The sequence below is a fragment of the Micrasema longulum genome, unplaced genomic scaffold (assembly GCF_059751315.1).
Source record: "Micrasema longulum isolate JH-2025_06_02 unplaced genomic scaffold, ASM5975131v1 h1tg003437l, whole genome shotgun sequence".
Lineage (NCBI taxonomy): Eukaryota > Metazoa > Arthropoda > Insecta > Trichoptera > Brachycentridae > Micrasema > Micrasema longulum.
This window is the reverse complement of record NW_028280499.1, coordinates 7,968-28,803: the sequence shown is the minus strand read 5'-3', so window position 1 is coordinate 28,803 and position 20,836 is coordinate 7,968. Positions and strand designations below refer to the sequence as shown.

General features: G+C 33.9%; 1 protein-coding gene and 1 long non-coding RNA gene across 3 annotated transcripts; one reads left to right on the top strand and one right to left on the bottom strand.

The window, feature by feature from the left end:
- Positions 1 to 224: 224 nt before the first annotated feature.
- Positions 225 to 2,301, top strand: LOC148270759 (uncharacterized). The gene is made up of 2 exons (XR_015825291.1): positions 225 to 1,656; positions 1,707 to 2,301. It is a non-coding gene; the product is annotated as an uncharacterized LOC148270759 (long non-coding RNA).
- Positions 2,302 to 4,605: 2,304 nt separating this feature from the next.
- Positions 4,606 to 20,729, bottom strand: LOC148270758 (uncharacterized). Of its 2 annotated transcripts, XM_088242224.1 has the most exons (11): positions 20,617 to 20,710; positions 20,376 to 20,464; positions 19,497 to 20,024; positions 17,369 to 17,607; positions 16,165 to 16,335; positions 14,171 to 14,357; positions 12,818 to 13,021; positions 11,119 to 11,265; positions 9,656 to 9,806; positions 7,845 to 8,016; positions 4,606 to 5,268 (listed from the first exon to the last, which is right to left on the bottom strand). In XM_088242224.1, exons 3-11 carry the CDS (start codon positions 19,846 to 19,848, stop codon positions 4,681 to 4,683), a joined length of 2,211 nt encoding a protein of 736 aa, XP_088098350.1. In that variant the 5' UTR covers positions 19,849 to 20,024; positions 20,376 to 20,464; positions 20,617 to 20,710; the 3' UTR covers positions 4,606 to 4,680. The 2 variants fall into 2 exon arrangements, with proteins under 2 accessions (XP_088098350.1, XP_088098349.1); XM_088242223.1 differs by having other exon boundaries at positions 20,376 to 20,729.
- Positions 20,730 to 20,836: the final 107 nt, after the last annotated feature.

The following is a 20,836-nucleotide window of genomic DNA, read 5'->3' as shown; positions in this document are numbered from 1 at the left end:
CAGAACTTTGAGAACCTGATACTATAAATTTTAGTTTATTTTTCATTTTTAAATATTAATAAACAAACTTTTTGACATCTTACACGATTAAGATTTTTTTTCTGTACTTCCCAAAGATTTATTTTGAAAAAAAAAATGTATGCTTTATGACTTTTAAGTGATATTTATATAATAAGTTGCTTCTAGAGTAAAAATTTAATTTATTGTTTATATTTTAACATCAACATTGTGATTAACACATTAGAACAGAGATGAAGAACATTTTAGAGGAATTATGGAAATCTTGCTATTAACAGGGCTTATGACCTCTCATTGGCTATGTTTGAACATACATATTTCTTCGATTCTTATATCTGTTAATTCTGTGAAGAAACAGCTGAATTATTTCACCTACTATATCAGTCGGATGAATCTCACCCGCATCGATAAAGGTTTCAGCTGTTCTACACAAAAATCAACAGATGTAAGAATAGGAGGAATATTTGGTTTCGGTTTTGGCAGGTAAAACGAGTTTCGTCTGCGAATTCCGTTTCGGCCAAAAATTGGCCTACACTTGTGGTTGGGATGTGTCGGAATAGGTTCGGCTACAGCTCGGTACGAACTCGGTCTGAGTACACCCGAGTGCATCTTACGGCTTGTGACTCGGCCGCGTGACCTGTGACCTTTAGTTCATTTCAGCTGTTGGCCGGTTAAATTTATGCCTTTGTTTGTATTTGTGGAGACTTATTTTAATGAACTCGTTCAGGTCATAAGCCCTGTAATTGCCTAGACTTCCCATTCCTTCTCCTAGATGTTTTCCATCTCTGTTGTAATAATCTATATTGATAACTGCCTAGGCGGTTGAATCTAGGCCCTGCCTGCAAAAATTTGGACAAACTCAAAATACCGTTAATTTATTTTTTGATGTCTTTTTGTTAATGTAATATTGATATTGCTTCGGTTTTATTGTTCTTTAGTAAATGTGACACAAAATGGTGATTTTAAATAGTAAAAATGTTTGTCTTTTAGCCATGAATGTTTGATAAATGTTACATTTAATTATTCATAAGTGTTGTCCCATTTGAATAAAAAAAATGCCTTATTTAAAATTTATTTTAGGTGTATTATGGGAATGTACTCCTAAATATGAATAAAAACTCCGCTAATCTTAATATGCCATCTTGCCTGACTATCGTTTACTGTAGGTATGTTTTTTGGCTTTCGAAATGAACTAATACAAAGAAATTCTACAGATTTTGCTTGAATCTAATTCAAATCCAACTTGGCGCTACATAAAACCACTTTTCTAAGGTGCCTTTGAGGTGTTATGTCGTTAAATTTTGATCGGGTTGTAGTTCCGTGGCTAGCGTTGCGAACTCACGGATCAGAGGTCCGAGGTTCGAATCCCGCTCTACCCCAATCTGATTCCCATTTTCTAATAGTGAGTTATTTACAAAACTCGTTGAAAATGGCCTTAAAAAATCTAAATATTTGGGTTGCAAAAAAATGCTCTTCAAGAGTTATCTGTGCTTCATCTCCAATAATAACACAAATATTATTTTTATAATAAATGTGTGGTTTTCACTGCATAACTAAATACATACATTTGTTCAAAACTGCTGCAAAGGTACCATTTACATAACTAAATACATTTATTTGTTCGAAACTGCTGCAAAGGTACCATTTACATAACTAAATACATTTATTTGTTCGAAACTGCTGCAAAGGTACCATTTACATACCAAATACATATATTTGTTAGAAACTACCGCATCTTTGCAGTAGTTTTAAATTGTCTACCATTGTATAGTATAACATATGTTTACGATTTACATAATTCATCATCATTCCCTTGCTGCACCTAATGGTGTATAGGGCACTGCATTGGTACACCAATCGCAGCGTATCTTGATCATTTTTGTTACATGAAGGTAAGATTGATCAGTCTTAGGCTTCAGGTACCAGCCCAGGGACTGTGAAATATTCTATGTGTGAAAACACCCTTTTTAAATAAATATATCATATCAACCATGTCAGGAATCAAACCCTATCATATGTGACATATTTTTTAAAACGTTGCAGTTGAAAACATGGTTTATTTTTAGGCCACGGGGATATTAAGTATTTTAAAAATAAATTATCTAGGTTAGTTCATTTTGAAAGCCAATATTGTGTGTAAAGTAGATGTAGTTTGTTAAATTTCAAATTCAAAGTGAATTTTGAATTAGCTTTATCTGTTTCAATACATGTATCATGCTTATCATGCATAATAGTTCATAATGTGATTGTATGTAACTTTTAAATATAATTTTTCTTACAAAAGATCCTGTGTTTATGTTAAATCGTCAATACTTCCTATCCTGTAAATTTAAAATAAAACAATGCTACATAAGACCTACTCTCGAATTTCAGATATGGAATCCCCATTTTGTGAAGGATATCAACTTGTTGGAAAGAGTCCAAAGACAAGCTACGAAGTTGTCGCCGAGCCTAAAACGGCTTCCATATGCCGGAGACTGGAGACTCTTGGTCTCACAACACTGCAGGAACGGCGAGAAAAGCGTGACCTGATAAAGACGTACAAGATTGCTTAGTAAGCCAGGCGTATCTTCACTTAATCCTCTTAATGTCAATGGTACCAATACTCAATACAGGAAATCTGTAAAAATCTAGGAGTACAAATAAATGAACATCTCTGCTGGCGAGCTCGTACTAATGAATTAAGCCGCAAAATATTTTTCAGTCTACACTCACTTAAAAGGATGCAAAAATTCTTACCCATCAATACTAAATGCACCCTTGTACAAGCATTACTACTACCCATTCTAGATTACGCTGATGTTTCCAACTCTCTTGAAATTTTTTTTTGTCCTTGAGAGCTTAATCGTCGGCCTCGTGGTGTAACAGTCAGCGCATTTGCCTACCGTGCAAGAGGTCTCGGGTTCGATTCCCGACATGGTTGATATGAAATATTTACTTAACAGGGTGTTTTCACACTAGAATATTTCACAGACCCTGGGGTCCCGATTACAATAGAAGATTTACAGAGTTATCTTCGACTGTCTATAAAAAAAACGATATTTGTGTACGAAAATGAGTATATTTGCATGAACATTTAAAGTATCTTCGTCGGCAACCAATAATTGAACATGTTTAGAAAAAAAAATTGTATTCATATTCTGCCTTTCATACAGAAAACTTAATTTTACTTTGTACATAAAATTTAAGATAAATGTTAACTTCCCATTGTAATCGGGGCCCTAGACTGGTACCTGAAGCGTTAGACTGATCATCTTACCTTCATGTACAATAAATGACCAAATGCCAACCTTTTTCAAGACTTTGGCCCCACTAATTTCTCTTCCTACAAACATCCAACTCATCTTAGCGAGCGGAAATCCATCTATATACAACCTTATGCTCGACTGGGGTCTGTTTTTGCATGTGTATGGGTGGAGGATTGACCGTTTGGTAGAGGGATTCTCCTTTTTAGTTTTTTAACGAGAAAGGAGAGAACTTTCTCGGAACTGTTAGACTTACTTATGTTGCTGTTGCTTGCAGACCCGACGGTTGGGCCTGGTTGCTGGTTGCTTACTGCGAACCAGTCTTTTTATAAAATAATTTAACATGACATTGGCAAAAGCATACCAATTTATTATGCAACACCATTTTTATTTTAAGCGGACAAAGGCAACCTCTTCTGGCTCTTTCTAGAGCATATAGGACATGCTCAATGGATGCACTCCCGGTTCTAACGGGCTTGTTTCCTTTGGATCTGGAGGTTCAGCGACGATCTGCAAATTTCCACCTAAAAAGAAGGCGTTCCTCTGTTATTGGTGGCGTCCGTCTACTCCTGAACTGAAGGAATGCCTCAATTTAATATAAAGAAATGACTTTTAATGCTCTTCTTAATGCTTGGCAATCGCGATGGGAATCTTCCCATTTAGGGAGGGTTACCTTTCTTTTTTTTCCTTCAATCCGTCAGCGCTTAGAATCTTCTTGGGTTATCCCCGATTACTGGACTTCGCAGTTTTTATCAGGTCATGGTAAATTTAATAAAAAATTACTTGTTTTTTATTAAAAATTGTTGACTCCCCTTCGTGCTGCTGCGGATATCCTAACCAATCTTCTGAACACATACTGTCGTCTTGTCCCTTTCCCCTTCTCTATGATTACCGAATGGAGCTTCTCGCTACTATCCGTGGTCCTGTTATAGGTCCTGTCTGTTATACAGATCTGCTGGCTTCTAAAAATAATTTCAAGGCTTTTAAAAAGTTTTGTAATTATTTCGGCGAATTGATCATGTCAATCAATTTAATCCCAGTCAGTGAAGAATTTACTTCTCTCTCTTCTCAATCCAACGAAGTACATATTATGTACTTCTGGATTACTTTCTTTCGGCACAAAGATGCTAAGGCTACCAGATTTTAGAAAGCTTAAAGTAAGTAAATTTTCCGTGTATGTGGGCACCGCCAAGGAGACTTATGTCCTAAGATGGGGTGTGCGGTATGTGGTGGGCAAGTTATGCAATGCCATTTTATTTAAAAAACAAAAATGATCAAGATACTGCGATTGGTGTACTAATGCACCATTAGGTGCGGAAAGGGAATGATGATGATTATAAAATACATGAAATTGTGTAATTTACTAAATAAAATTGAGGGTGAAAACAAAGAATATTAAAAGACGGCAGATCAAATTCTAGTCGTTATTTAAATGGGCCTCATGTATTTTCACATGCGCACTCAATTTTTCAACACTTTCGCACAAAACTCCACACTGATTACACACAAACTTGTTTTCGTGCTGCCTCATGTGGACTTTCAAGTTGAAACTTGTCGTGCCCCTGTACTGGCAAATCGAACACGCGTAATTCCGTTCGTCGGAATGAATCTTCTTGTGGACATTCAATCTGGTGGAAGTGACGCACTGGTATGGACATTTGTCGCACTTGTGCGGTTTTTCCCCAGTATGGTAGCGAATATGCGACGTCAGGTAAGATTTGCACGAAGACTTGTAATCGCAGTACGAACAGTGGAACGGTTTCTCGCCACTGTGGGTTTTGATGTGCTGCGAAAGCCGATTGGACTTGTTCGTTGTGTAAGAGCAGTCGGTACAAGGATACGATTTCTTCGAGTGATGGGCGTTTTGGTGTTTTTTCAGTTCTTGAGCGCTGCCAAACACCCGGTTGCACAACTCGCAGGACAGGTTTCGAGTAAGATCTTGAATTTCTGGATTTTTGGAGGCATGTTGCGATTGCGATTTTTTATTATGTGTTTCAATGTGTTTCTAGAAAGAAAAAAAAATTAAATACAAAAGAAAAGGTTTTTTTAAAAATCCTATCGCCATTTCTGTTTAAAGTGACATAATGCGCATGAGCTGTGAGATGCGATAGGAATACTTTGCAAGAAATGTTGCCACGTGTTCAAATGTATAAAAATATATACATATATTTACATTTAAATTACAAATGCCATAAGGGCTACAATTTTTGGCAAAGGAATATGTACATTACAATATTTTTAGTTTGTCCAAATGTTTGTAGACAAAAGACTGGATTTCACCCCCTAGGGAGTCATTAAGATTAACAAATTACAACAGGGATGAAGAACATTTTAGAGAATGAATTGTGGAAGTCTAGGCATGTACAGGGCTTATGACCTGTCATCGGCTGGTTTAAGTGGCCACTTTGCACTCTGTGTCACATTTACAATTTTTTGCCTATATTTTTATTACTCTTATTTCTTTTTTTTTGTAACCAACACAGTCATAGTTATAAACAATACATAAAGAATAACAACAAATAACAAAGCCAATTATGGGTTTCATATAGGAATTTGAACATCTTCACAAGAATAAAGGTTTCAGCTGTTTAACTTCATTAAAATCAACAGATGGAAGAATTTATGAAATGTATTCTAGGAAATTCCTATTCTTTAATTTTAATTGTATTATTTTACTCCATTTTCTAACTTTAAAAAAATAAAATATTTCTGTAAACTATTTTAATATGTTCATTTTTAAATTTTATTTTATGTTCATTATTTTATAAAATGTATACAGTTTATAGCTGTACTCTTTTTATTTAATTATTAATTAAAACTAATGTCTGAGCACCGATGACAAACTATAATTGAATAGTTCATCGGGACAAAATATATTTTGATACTTTGTTTTCTTTATAATGTATTAATATTGTAATAATGTGCATATTTTATTGAATAAAGACTCTATGAAAAAAAAAAAATATTGTAATGGATGTTCAAATATAGGCAAAAAGGTGAATGTTACACAGTGTGTAAAGTGGCCACTTATTATAGGAGCAAAAAATTACCCAATTCTTGCCTTTGTGGGTTTTTTTTTTGTTTACTATTTTTACTGTTAATATGTATTTCATTGCTATGTAATTATCGTTTATTTTTTTAATGCTCTGTTTTACCTCTATGTATTTCGTAAAAAAAATTACCAATGACAGGTCATAAGCCCTGTAAATGCTTAGACTTCCATATTCCTTTGTTGTTCTCTATTTTCATTAATAATATCAAAAATGTAATTTTGGACTTGCGTTTTCTGTTATTTGTGGATGACTTAAAACTATTCTTAAAGGTGGCAACTTTGGATGATTTTCGCTTTCTCCAAGCGGATATATCTAATCGGATATATCTAAGCGGAATCCCAACCGTCTATGCGCTCTGTAGCTGCAAGACGTACTGGGATATTTATTAATTGTACAGCGCCCTTGAGGTGATTTTCACAAAAATGGCGCTTTATAAATTATCCAACTATATATATATATATAATATATGTGAATGGGGAAGGCGTAACAAACTTAGGTTTAATGTTTCCAAGCGTTCGGTCAAGTCTTTCTAGGGCCCAAAAAACTCTACTTTTTCGCTACAAAATGAATGACCAGAATCTGATACGAACATCAAATGTTAAGGATCTGGGCATTAGATTTTTCCCGACATTTCATGAACACATAGAGACAATCAGTGGTAATGCATTGAAGATGTTGGGATTCGTTCTGCGTACGGCCTATTTTGAAAATACCCGCATACTGAGAACTCTTTACAACTCCTTGGTGCGAATTAGACTCGAGAGTGGCTCGATGATTTGGGGGCCACATAAACTGAAGTACTCTCTTATGATAGAGAAAATCCATAAGAAGTTCCTGAGATATCTCTACATGAGAGAGGCGGGTATTATCCTCGGCTCTATCCGACCGAGTTTCTCCAGGCTATGCTTGGCTACAACAGTTTAGAGACTAGAAGCTGTTCTTTCTGCACCAGCGAAGGTATTTGAAATTATCATATGTAGAATCGTCACTTCCCGAGTAGAGCCATTTATTATTGATGAACAACATGGGTTTAGGAAAGGCCGCTCGGTTGAAACCAATCTAATGGTTTTTTGGAATCTGTATTTGACTACACATTTTTATCGATTGTTGCGCGGTATTGTCGATAATCCTGAGATTATGATGAGCATTGGTTTGTATGTTCCTGATAATTACCTGAGACAGCGTCAGCATAAATTGTTTAATATTCCGATATACAGGAACGCCCTGCCTATTGGAGGGCTACCGCTATGCTGAACAACATCACTCTGGATATTGATCTGTTCCATGTATCTGAAGGGGTTTTCCGGAGCAGGATTCTCCTACTACTTTGACATGAGTCTCTTTCATGTATTTTTTTTCTTTTTTATAATATGTACGTATTGAATGTATGTTTGTAATGTATATGTTATATTTAAATAAATGAATTGAATTGAATTCCCTTCTCTAAAATGTTTTCCATCTCCGTTGAATATGAATAATGTACATATTGAATTTGAGCAGATACAGCTATAGCACACTTTTGTCATACCTTAAGGTAGCTTTTTCTGCGGCAGCGATACGAGCATTTTGGACAGCTGTTTCGTGCCTCTAAATGCCGCAGCCTGTGTTGGGACAGACCGGAGAGAGAGGTGCAACACATTCCGCACTCTTCACACATAAATGATCCCTTCCGGAACTTTTTTGGGGGCGGCCGTTTGAGTCTAGAATCATTGACAGAGACGAGATTTACAAAAAACAATTTTATTTGCAATTATTATATTATATATATTATGTATTTATTAAGTTTAAACACCCAGAGGGCTCTTAGATTTTTTCCATACAGTCTCATTCAATTTTCCCTTCAATTAACGTTTTTTACGTTTTTCATAACCCCGGTTTTACGTCGAATTTTTCTCATAACTCATTCGATCTGTCAAAAGACGAGCCGTGCGCCGCCGCGTGAATGGAGAATAAAATCAAGGTAAATAAAAAAAAGTGTAAACTATTGTCTCAAACTAAATTCAAAGTAGGTGCGTGTAATTGACCATTTTATTTAAGTGTCTAAATTTGACATTTTACTAAATAGTGACATGCAGTTGACGCATGTTTAGAAAGAAATAAGTCTTCACATCAATAAATTACGATGAAGAAAGTTTAAAAAATGGCAATATAAATATTATTCGATGTTATACACACATAATGTGTAAAGGTTTAAACAGTAAAGCTAGGGTTTCCTAGGACAGCGGTGCCCGTATCTTAACGGCCGTAGTGAACGGTGATGCGTTGGACAGCCGTCGTAGTGGTGACTAGAGAGTGGTTTTATTTTTTAACGGTGTTATCAACACCATTTTTATAGGAAACCACTCTCTAGTCACCGTTACGACGGCTGTCAACCGCATTAATGTTCACTACGGCCGTTAAAATACGGGCACCGCTGTCCTAGGAAACCCGAGCTTTATCATAAAAGTGTGAAACAGTTCGCGATGTAAATGACAGTTGAAATTTTGTGGTGCCATACTAAAAAAAGTGATACCATATAAATAAAAATTCCCAATATTCAGGGAAAAAATCGTTATATGCATTTTATGCCAATTCAAATTTTTATTATTGTGTTTTTAAGGTTAAGTACCAAGATAAAATTATTTTTAATAATATATTGCAGTAACACATTGCAGTTTTGTTTGAAAAAATACAAAATATTTTTAATTATATCATTGGTAAATATGAATAATCCCCAATCATGACAGTTTTTACAATTTTTCTGTAGTAAATTTAGTATAGTCTTGTACAATAATTATATTTTAATGAAATTGAATTTTTTCCATCCAATTTTCATTTCCTTACTTTAAAGTTTTCCTCAGTTTTACACTTTTTTTTTGTTGCTCCCTTGAAAAACGTAAAACAGAGGTTTTACTGTATTACACTAAAAATGTAATTAATTCTAAAAAAAGAAAAAGGAAATAAAGTGAAGATGAGTAGAGAAAAAAATTAAAAAGAGGAGAATTGAGGGGTTGGCCATTCGATGGATAGGATAGCTGATTTGATTGCGGCAGGAGTGTTGTGGAGCGAGTCCAACAGTTCAGCATAATTATTAGCTGCTCTGTGGATGCTCACTAGGGGAGGGGAGAATGGTGGGTGAAGTTTGTCCTATTGTACTCGCACTGGAATATGTGTCGGAGTCTTGTGGTCCTTGTGGGTACACGAAAGTTTATCAGGGGCAGCAATTTTGAGCAATCTATTATGGAGCATATCACTTTGTGCATTAGAGTGAGGTCAGCTATTGTCCTTCTGGCGGAGAGCAATGGTAACCTCGACTCAGACATCAAAGTTTGGTAGCAAATTATATTAGATTATACAAACCGATGTCGTCCGTCAAAGTGTCCCGACTTAAGGAACCTCATGTTACAGTTGTCGCAAGGCGTTAGTTTGGTTCCTTTTACAAAAGCCCCCCTGTGGCGAGATATGAAACTAGGCCACGAGGAATCATATCCACACTCTGAACATAGCCCGTCTAGAAAATTAAGCATAATTGATAATAGTATTTTTAATGGAAAATGTTTCAACAATATTAATATTAATACACTACAACAGAGATCAAGAACCTTTTGTAGAAAGGAATATTGAAGTCTAGGCATTTACAGGGCTTATTATCATTGGCTGGTTTAAGGGCCATTTTACACACTGTGTAACATTCACCATTCTGCCCATGTTTAAACATCCACATATCCTCAACTCTTCCATCTGTTGACCTTTGGAAGTAAAGGAGCTGAAACCTTTATTATGTGGACGAGATTCATCCGGCTGAACCAAACCATCAAGTGCGTAAAGTGGCCACTTTAACTAGCCAATGCCAGGATATAAAAGCAAACAGAAAGAATTGATTTATTTATATAATATATAAATAATGAATTAATCAATAATTCGTTATTTATATATTATGAATGAATATATTATATTCATTCAAAATTACACTCGTTTAAATATTGATGAATTTATAAAGGCTTTTTAGGCTGTGCCCGTATCAAGTCATAATTAACAATAAAAAAATACATAGTAAAATTAATTAAATAAAATTAAAATGACATGTGATGCAATAGAATAACAATCCAGAAAAACAAAGTATAAAAAATAAATTCCAATGAAGACAAAATAAAAAAAAAATCAGTTATAAATATTAATATACAAACTATATTTGGACTTGCGGACTCAGGAATGAGACGTACGAGGTTCAAACCACAGTTCGCTCCAACTTGATTTCCATTTTCAAATACTGAATTATTCACAACTCACCGGTCGATGGTCACCAAAATTGAAATATTTGGGTTAATAACAAGAACACTAATATTTATTTTTTTAAAAATAATTTACTAAATGAGGCGTTTTTATTGATATTTTTACTAAAGTTATTAACTGTGGAGTTATAAAAAAAAAAAAATATTGTCAAATTTAAATACGTACTAACTAATCTAATAAATGTCGATCCACTATAATTTTACCGTCCTGTTTAGATTATGATAATATGTGTGAAATATGCTATTCTCCGTTAGGTATCACGCGGCTGGTTTGTTTATTTAGAAGTTCTTGTAATAATGAACAGACTTTAGAAAAAAATATCTGTAAATCCTTATACTGTAAGATTGCATTTTGTGGGTTACGATATTATATGTAGGAAGTGTCGACATAATTAGTATAGTTTCACATAAGCTATAGACGTCTTCTCACTGCCAATATCTTTTGTACTGGCTGTCATTCTCTAAAAGAGAGATACAATTTTGATGGACATTCCAGGCATAACCGCGAGTTAATACATAAAAAAGAAATACCTCCATCTACTTGGTTGTTGTCGTCAGAAACTGAGTTGTTGACTGGGTCAGCTTTTCTATCACGTGATTTATCACAGTGAGAATCGTCACAAACCAATTCACCATTGCCACCAGCATTAACTCCATGGGTTATCTCTAATTTGGATTCTGTAATCCAATAAACAAAATACATGACTGAGATGGGTATCTTAATGCGAAAATCTAAATTATTTAATTATGGACATACTGCAACAGAGATGGAAAATATTATAGAGAAGGGAATATGGAAGTCTAGGCATTAACAGGGCTTATAACCTAGGAAGTATGGAATTGGAAAAATGATGATGAAAGTAGGTTGAATGCAGTCGAAATGCGATCCCTCAGGCGAATGTGTGGTAAAACGATATACGATAGGTGCACAAATGTCGAGATCCGTGTGTAAGGCTGAGACACGCATTATTGACAGAATCAAGAAAGGGGTGCTGCTGTGTTGGTTTGGACATGTAGAGTGAATGGACAGCGAAAGAAGGGCTAAAAGGATTTACGGTGCACATGTCGATGGATGAGAAAACGAGGAAGACCGAGAAAGACATGGCACGATCAAGTCCATCAAATACTTGAAGATGGACATGTCAAAGGTGGGAATAATCGGCGTGCGCGCATAAGAAGATGTATGAATGTAGAGGAAGCGAGGCCTGTATGCCAAGATAGAGTGTTATGGCGTTCTATCCTCTCTGCCTACCCCTACGGAGAAACGGCGTGATGGTTTGTTTGTTTGTTTGTTTGTTGTATAACCTTTTTTAAAAATAATTATATGGGAGTTGCATTTATTATTTACATAGTTTATTATGTACAAGGTAAATACGGAAACATCACCTTTTTATTAAAAACATTTTAAAAGTAATAAGGGTCAATGAAATACAGTATGGTAAAAAAAAAATTTTTTGCTACTTGTTAATAGCAATTTCCGCAAAAACGGTCATTGCATTGGCCACGCCCCTAATACGTCACGATTCAAGTTAATTTTGAACTTTCTTTCTAACCCTTCAAATTTTATAGAAAACTTGACATCACAATGAGGAAGCGTCTTTTTAAAATTTTTTTATTTGTAAATAGACTATTTTAACTAAGCCAATTTTTCATTTTTAAGTATCGTATTATCAGTGCTATAATTTTATAAAGTTTTGTATTTCTAAAATAACTCCGCGGGTGACATCAGAGGTTCTTCTCTGTCAGTTCTTCAGATTGGTTCGTTTACAATAAACAAACCGGATATCCTTCACAGCTCTCATATCATTGGTTGGTTTATATGAACCAGTGACGTCGTTCAAAGTAGTGCATTTTCATAAAAATATATTTACATTTTCAAGAAACTTTGCCGTACAATTTAATGCTCTAATTTTTACCCCGCGCAAGAAAACATATTTTGTATCCAATTTCCTGTAGGGCTGAAGTTCCTCATTATCAATACCAAACATGTCACATTTTTCTAGTTACATTAGTTTTTTATCATTGCTTATTTAAATTAAATTAAATTAACTTTAAAGTTACGTATGAAAACATTTCAACACAATATCCATACTGATTTTGAAAATACAATTAATTTTTCTAAATCCATTTCAGATATTTTTACCGGTATTGGCAGTGTGTCATATTTCCCTGCTGTATTCATCATTTTGCCGGACACGGTAATCAAATATTACCAACTCAAAATACAAACCTTTTAAAGTATCATTTTCAGCTTGATTTACTAATGCACTTGGCATGATTTCATTTTGTGTATCACATTTTTTGTCATCATATTGTGGATTCCAGTCTTCAATGCAAAGCTCTCCATCAGAGGAAGAATTGTCATCAACGTGTGTTTCCGTGGTAGGAATATATGGAGAATTGTGATCTGCTGAAATTTCATCTTCCAAAACACCTAAAAAATAATTATCATCAATATTATAACAAAATTATGTATGTATTTAATTTGTGTAAACTAATTATTAACTAAATAAAAGACGTTTATCTGAGAGAGCTCTTTCAACCTCTAACACAGCATGAGCTATCTCTTTGTTCTAGTAACGAGAGAACCGTTTCAACACCCATTCACCGCTCTAAGTTTTTTGCCTCCTCTTTCACAGTAGTAGTCGCTTGATTGTGGAATAATCTACCCACTAATGTCAGAGACGCCCCTTCTTTATTTACATTCAAATCACGTATGAAATGTCACTTCCGGAATATTTGAGTTTTTCCTTTCTCCTCCCTCTTCGTAGTATAGTGTAGATTTTCAGTAAATTTTTTTTAAACAATATTTTGAGTTTGTCCAAATTTTTGTAGACAAGGACTGGATTCAACTCCCTGGGGAGCTATTTATATTAACATATTACAACAGAGATGATGAACATTTAAGAGAAGGTAATATAGAAGTCTAGGCATCTACAAGGCTTATGACCTATCTATGGCTGGTTTTTAACTTCACAAACATCAACAGATCAACGAATTGAAGGAATATAGATGTTTGAATATGGGCAGAATGGTGAATGTTACACAATGTGTAAAGTGGCCACTTAAACCAGCCATAGACAGGTTATAAGCCCTGTAGATGCCTAGACTTCTATATTACCTTCTCTTAAATGTTCTTCATCTCTGTTGTAATTTTTTTTGTTAAAAAAATATAAATGTACATCAATGTTTTGTTTTATAATAAAAATATTATAGTATACCTACAATATGTTCATATACTACTGATTTTCTCTTTGGGTAGGTAGGTAGAAATTGCCTTAAGGTAGTATACCCCCCTTCTCTTCATAGTATAGTGTAGATTTTTAGTCAATTTTTATTTGTTAAAAAATAGTTGGTTGCGTTGGTTTCGACATGTAGAGCGAACGGACAGCGATTGAATGGCTAAAAATACTTGATAAAAATACTAAAAAAAAGTATCACTCGTCTTTTATTTCTATAATAAATTACAATGAACTTCCATCAAGAATGTTCACATATGCGGCGATGGATGCAGACAATGGGAAAGATCGAGAAAGATAAGGGATATGTAAATGGATACAGTATGTGGGCAGCTTTTTCTTACCAGAGTTATTTTTGCCATTTTTTACTAATTTTTCATCAATCATGTTTGCTTCCTCCAGTATAATTTTCAAAATATTTTCATCCGGTTTGAAGTTCATAACAGCGTTTGGATTAATAGTTTTTAAATCTCCTTTCCAAAATGGCACAGGGTTTAAATCAAGTGACGATGATTCTATGCTATTAAAATCCTAAAATAAAAAAACAATATTTTGAGTTTCAAGGATTGTGTTTCACCCCCTAGGGAGTAATTAAGATTAACATGTTGCAACAGAGAATGTTTAAGATAAAGGAAAATTTAGGTCTTAAGTATTTAGAGGGCTTATGACCTGTTGTTGGCTGGTTTGAGTGGCCACTTTACACATTGTGTAATAACATTCACCATTATGCCTACGTTTGGAGATCCATATTTTTAGTTAAAGAGGTTGAGAAATGGGAGATTCTCAGTGGTACCCCATAATATAGTGACTATACGGTAAATCAAAATTAAATTTTATGTATTGTCCAGGGAGCCCGAAGTCTCTGGGTATGAACTGAACTAATATTTGCCATCCTATCCCATCAAAGGGAAGTAGTGTTGCTAACCCTTGGTGTTGAAAATGTCAAATGTAGTACCTACTTGCTAAAAATCTTTTCGAAGTGACTTGATTTAATTTATTTTTTTAAATTCATTTTTTGTCACATTATAAACAACAATAAATAGTAAAAATAATGTGACCTCACTGGGATTGCCCGTGTCAAGGACACTTAACAGTACACTTTTTTTATATGTGAGAATTTACAAAGAATACTTAAGAAATTGTGATTATTATACCAATGTCATATGCATTGGTTTTTGTTTGAGAACCATGATAAATAAATGAATAAAATAAATATGCAGAGAAAAATTACAAAATGTTATGACAGCTTTAAACACTACGTATTTATATTTAATTAATGTAAACCTATATTATAAAACGCACAATAAAATAACAAAAACATAACATAAAATATATGTTTGTGGAGTAGGCGATTCAATATTGGTTTGAGCGAATGAAACAATCCATTTTACTTTTACCCAGCTCCACAATCCATTTTTTTATAGCCTTTTTGAACATTTTCTCGTTACTAATTGTTTTAACAGACAGTAGAAGTGGGTTATAGATTTAAATTGCATAATACTCAAAATCCCCTTGTCCAAAAGTGGTATTAGTTTGAATTTGTTCAAGTTAATAAGCAGTGTGAATCGAAATTTTGAAACAATGATGGTAATAATCCAATTTGATGTTATTAAATTCATAAAATTACAATAATGAACATAGACTATCGTGATACAAGTCAATATAGTTTTTTTGCTACATTATGGTCATGAGAAAGAATGACAATATACGACAAAGGCCCTCCATACAATTTGTCAAACTCACAGTCAAAGGGGCAGTGAAAGTAGTACAGTTAAAACAGAGATGAAGAACATTTCAGAGAAGGTAATATAGAAGTCTAGGCATCTACAGGGCTTATGACCTGTCATTGGCTGGTTTGAGTGGCCACTTTACACACTGTGTAACATTCACCATTCTGCCCTTATTTGAACATCTTTATTCCTTCAATTCTTTCATCTGTTGATGTTTGTGAAGTTAAAGAGCTGAAACCTTTATTTATGCGGGTGAGATTCGTGTGATTGAATTATTTCACCTACATACTAGGCAACGCCTGAATATTGTATTTTTTCCATTTCTATACTTCTTCATGGACCAGGTGAATTTATCAACAATATTTTGAGTTTGTCCAAATTTTTGTAGACAAGGACTGGATTCAACTCCCTGGGTTTCTTCATCTCTGTTGTAATAAGTTAATGTTATCAGCTCCCCAGGGAGTTGAATCCAGTCCTTGTCTACAAAAATTTGGACAAACTCAAAATATTGTTAGTACAGTTAAATTCATGTGGGGAATGTATTCTTCACTGATGATTTGAATAAATGCCTGATCTAAATGAATTAAAGGATTTATAAAAATGTTTACCTTCCAAAATGCGGCTCCCGTAAAATTAAAATCTAGAACCTTCTTTTGAAATCCATTAGTTGGTTCTATGGACAACTTTGAAGAATGAAGATCTTTAAAATACTGTTTTAAATAATTCAAAATGCCCGCCGTGCTTCCGATGTCAGGAATTATATTGCTTTCATCATCTAACTGTAAAAAAATAATGAATAAGAAATAAATGTGGTATTTTTTTATTGTTTCCATGAAAAGCATAATTAAGGGCAAAATTATCAATAACATCAGATATGCTGACGATACCGTTATCCTGGCTGACAACGCATATGTTCACCAGGAACTCCTTAGGGCTTCAATGCGGCTAAAACAAAGATGATGGTGTTTAGCCGAAACCCCCACAACAATACTCTATTGCGACTGAATGGTTAAACAATCGAGAGAGTGACTAACTTTATACACCTCGGCAGTCAAATCACTTCTGATCTGGATCCGGATAGGGAAATTAGATGCAGAATAGAGATAGTACGATCAGCATTTAATGGCATGAAATGATTCTTCTGCAGTGATAGTCTTAATTTAAAACTGAGACAGAGGATGGTCAAGTGCTATGTGTGGTCAATACTACTCTACGGGGTTGAAACATGGACTCTCAAGGTGAACTTCATGAACCGATTGGAGGCTTTTGAAATGTGGCTTCACCAGAGAATGCTGAGAATCCCGTGGACAGATTTAGTGACCAACGCGGAGGTGTTGAGACGGCCATATCATGCGCGGAGGCAAATATGCGCTTCTACAGCTAATCATAGTGGAGAAGATTGAGGGAAAGCGTGGAGTTGGAAGGCGACATCTGTCCCGGCTGAGAAATATCCACGACTGGACGGGAGTGCGCGGGGTTAAGGCGCTGTTCCATTTGGCACAGGACCGGGATGACCTGATATGGCGCATAAAGAAAAAGAATATTGAAAAGGTGATATATTCCAGGTTTAAAGAATAATAATTATATAACTAACCCAAGTATTGAAGGATACACTTTTGTACTTTTGTGACAAAAAAATAATTAACCGCTATCATGTAAAGTTAAAGAAAATTACATGCATTGTTGTTTTACAATCATGACAATTTATTTGGCAAGATTTTAGGGCACCATTCAATTTGTTCCCGGCTTTCTCAGCATTTCCGTCCCTAGTAAAAACAGTAAAAAAATAAATTATCTGGAAGATAAATTCACCTGCAAGTCAAAAATATTGGTTTTCAATCTTTGAATTTCCTGTCGCAATTTCAACCTTTCTTTCAGTTTGATTTCGTTGATTCTGGAATGTTCCTTCGCTAAGCAAATGTTTTCCATTTTTATTTCTTGAATTTGCTTTTGTAAATCGTCCATAGAAAGATACGGACTGAGCTTGATTTTTCGTTTGGTTTTGCTTTCATCAAAGTACAGATATTTTTCAAAATCTGAACTTTCAGAGCCTGTAAAAATAAAACCACATGTTGAAAAGGGTAACATTTGGTGTATGAACGCTACTCGTTACATTAAAAATACATGCCTTTGATTTTTTCTATGGCAAACGCATCTAGCCGAGAGCAGCCATCAAAATGGTCGAAAACGGTTAGTGCTAAAACAATGAAGGACTACAACATTGTGTAAGCCAACAACGTTTTGAGTTTGTCTAAATTTTTGTAGACAAGGACTGGATTCAACCCACTAGGAAGCTATTAACATTAACATATTACAACAAAGATGAAGAACATTTTAGAGAAGGTAATCTGGAAGTCTAGATGTAGTTAACAGATGGAAGAATCAAATAAATATATATGTTCAAATATAGAAAATGAGTAAATGTTCTTCATCTCTGTTGTAATATGTTAATGTTGACAGCTCCCTAGGGGGTTGAATCCAGTCCTTGTCTACAAAAGTTTGGACAAACTCAAAACATTGTTGATAAATGTAACTGATCCAAGAAGAAGTATAAAAATTGAAAAATATTTTCAGGCGTTGCCTAGTATGTGGGTGAAATAATTCAATCATATGAATCTCACCCGCAACAATAAAGGTTTCAGCTCTTTAACTTTACAAACGTCAACAGATGGAAGAATCGAAGGAATATAGATATTCAAATGTTCATACGCAGTGTTTAAAACTGTCTGAACATTTTGTTAATTTTCTCTGTTTATTAAGTTAGTCTAGTCAGTTTTAAACACTACATATATAAGTTTATATTTCATTTATGTACATTTATATTATTTATATTATAAAACGTACAATAAAAGAACAAAAATCTAGCATAAACTATACATTTGTGGAGCAGTTTATTCAATATTGGTTTGGGCGAATGAGACAATCCATTTTACTTCTACCCAGCTCCACTATCCATTTTTTCGTAGCCTTTTTCTTATTTCTAATTGTTTTAATCATAGAATTAAGAATAGTCAAGAAGGAGCGTAGAATCATATTTGAATACATCGGACTGTGTCCAATAATTCCCCCACTATGCCTCACTTTCGCCGCGCATATTCGTGATGCCGGCGCGTAATGTTGCACGATGGGAAAAAATATATATTATAACACAAATGTAAGGTAAAAAAAAAGCAATCTGTTAATTTCTCTAAAATTTTATTGTGCACATGGAAATATCAATTGACACAACAGAGTAGATAAGTAGAGGGTCATTTAATAAGAGTAATTGAATTAATGAACTTTAAACTTTATTTTAAACAACAAATTTTATTTTACATAAAACGGATATTTTTATATCATGTTAAATAATATTTGATGTTTTAAAGATAATTTCGGTCAAATGTCCACCACAGGGTTGTTTGATCCGAGGTCCAATTTTCATTAGTTCTCTCATTTGATGAGCAAAGTAGGGTAAAAAAATACCCTGGCAACACAAACGACATTTTCATTTTGTTTCTTCTACAATCTGACAGATGGAAAAATAATTCAATTTTTAAGTAATGCATTTGCTACTTAAACATTCCTTAGCCAATTACACATGAGATGTGATACTATCCTATTTCTTTAAGATCCTAGCAGTATTTTTACACTTTAAAAGGACACAACGCGGCATAATTGATTTCAGGAGTTGCGTACTGAGCGACGTCTACAAAGAAACTAATGGGTGAACGCGTAAACTTACTCATTTATGAGTAGTTAAGTCGCCTTCTGATTGATGTGCGTAGGCGGTTTCTGGATTATTCTTAATTCTATGGTTTTAATAGACAGTGGAAGTAGGTTATAGATATTAATCGCATAATACTCTTTACACGGCTTACTTATATTTCACGGCCAGTATTCAAGTTTTTCACCCGCCTGTACACAGAGTGAAACAACAATCAAAATAAATAAAAAATCATACCTGATTTACTGAAAATTCTTTTCCCGTTTTTAAATGGGATCGTTTTTGTCTTTGCTTTTGACTCTCTTGGATCGATAAATTTAAACTCGGAATTTTTCAACAGCTTTTTAAGTTTTCGTTCCCTTTTCAGTCTTCGTCTTTCCCTTCGTTCTTCTTTGCGAAGTTTTTTTTCTATGGTTGAAACACCCTCTTCCAATTCACAGACTATCTTTTCATCTTTAAATTCATAATTTATGGTACCCACAACATGTTTCACTTTTAAATCTGATAATGGAACATCATCTTCACTTGATCCCGATTTAAAAACAATATTTTTGGACAAAGCTTTCGATTGATTGACAAAAGACTGCATATTTATTTGAATATCTTTTGTTTTGTAATTTTCCAATTAAAATATTGATAAACTATCAAACATTTATCATCTAAAAAAAATAATACTTATAATTTCAGTCTCATGATTTTTCACAGAATATTTTTGCCATAATTTCCACCATTTTAGTTTCTTTTCGAAATATTGTAAAAGTTTTCCTGAAAAATAAAATAAAACAAATAGTTAAACACGTTTACATTATTCTAAAATTAAATTGTTTCATAAGATACACAGTGAAAAGACTGGCAGATATAGAGATTAAGGAAGTTTTGTTATAAGGACATAATGCGGCATTTGGTTTTTAATGCAGTGCCCTACAAAAGTCAACAGATGGAAGAGTTGAGGAAATAAATGTTACACAGTGTGTAAAGTGGCCACTCAAACCAGCCAAAGACAGGTCATAAGCCCTGTAAATGCCTAGACTTCCATATTCCCTTCTCAAAAATGTTTTCCTTCTCTGTTGAAATAAATTTATATATTATTTCTCTCAAATAGTTATATGTACTTACTTGTCTGTTGAAGTATCACTTATCCATTGATAAACCAAAAGGCCAGTTCTTAAACCAATATAATATAATTCAGATCATGATGACTTGTCCTAAATAAATTTTAAAATGCAAAAGAAACTACTCTTAGAGGTAATGTTTAAAATATTACCGCAATCAAGAAATTATTTTATTTTAAGTGTTCAAAAACGTAAGTCAGCAAGTAGAAAAAACTTAAAATAAACAATATTTTAATAATAAAAACCCATTGTAAATAATATAAACACGATAGTTATAATCTGAATAGATCTATTTTGACAACTAAAAGTAAAAATAACATTGTTGCGTTTGACATTTGTGATTTGAAATTTAAACCATAGATATAGACTGAAAATTGCCCACAGAAACTAAGCCCAATAAAAGATAAATCATCTTCTTCTTCGTTTTTTAATGGCCTTTTAAAAGATAAATGATTATTGTGATAA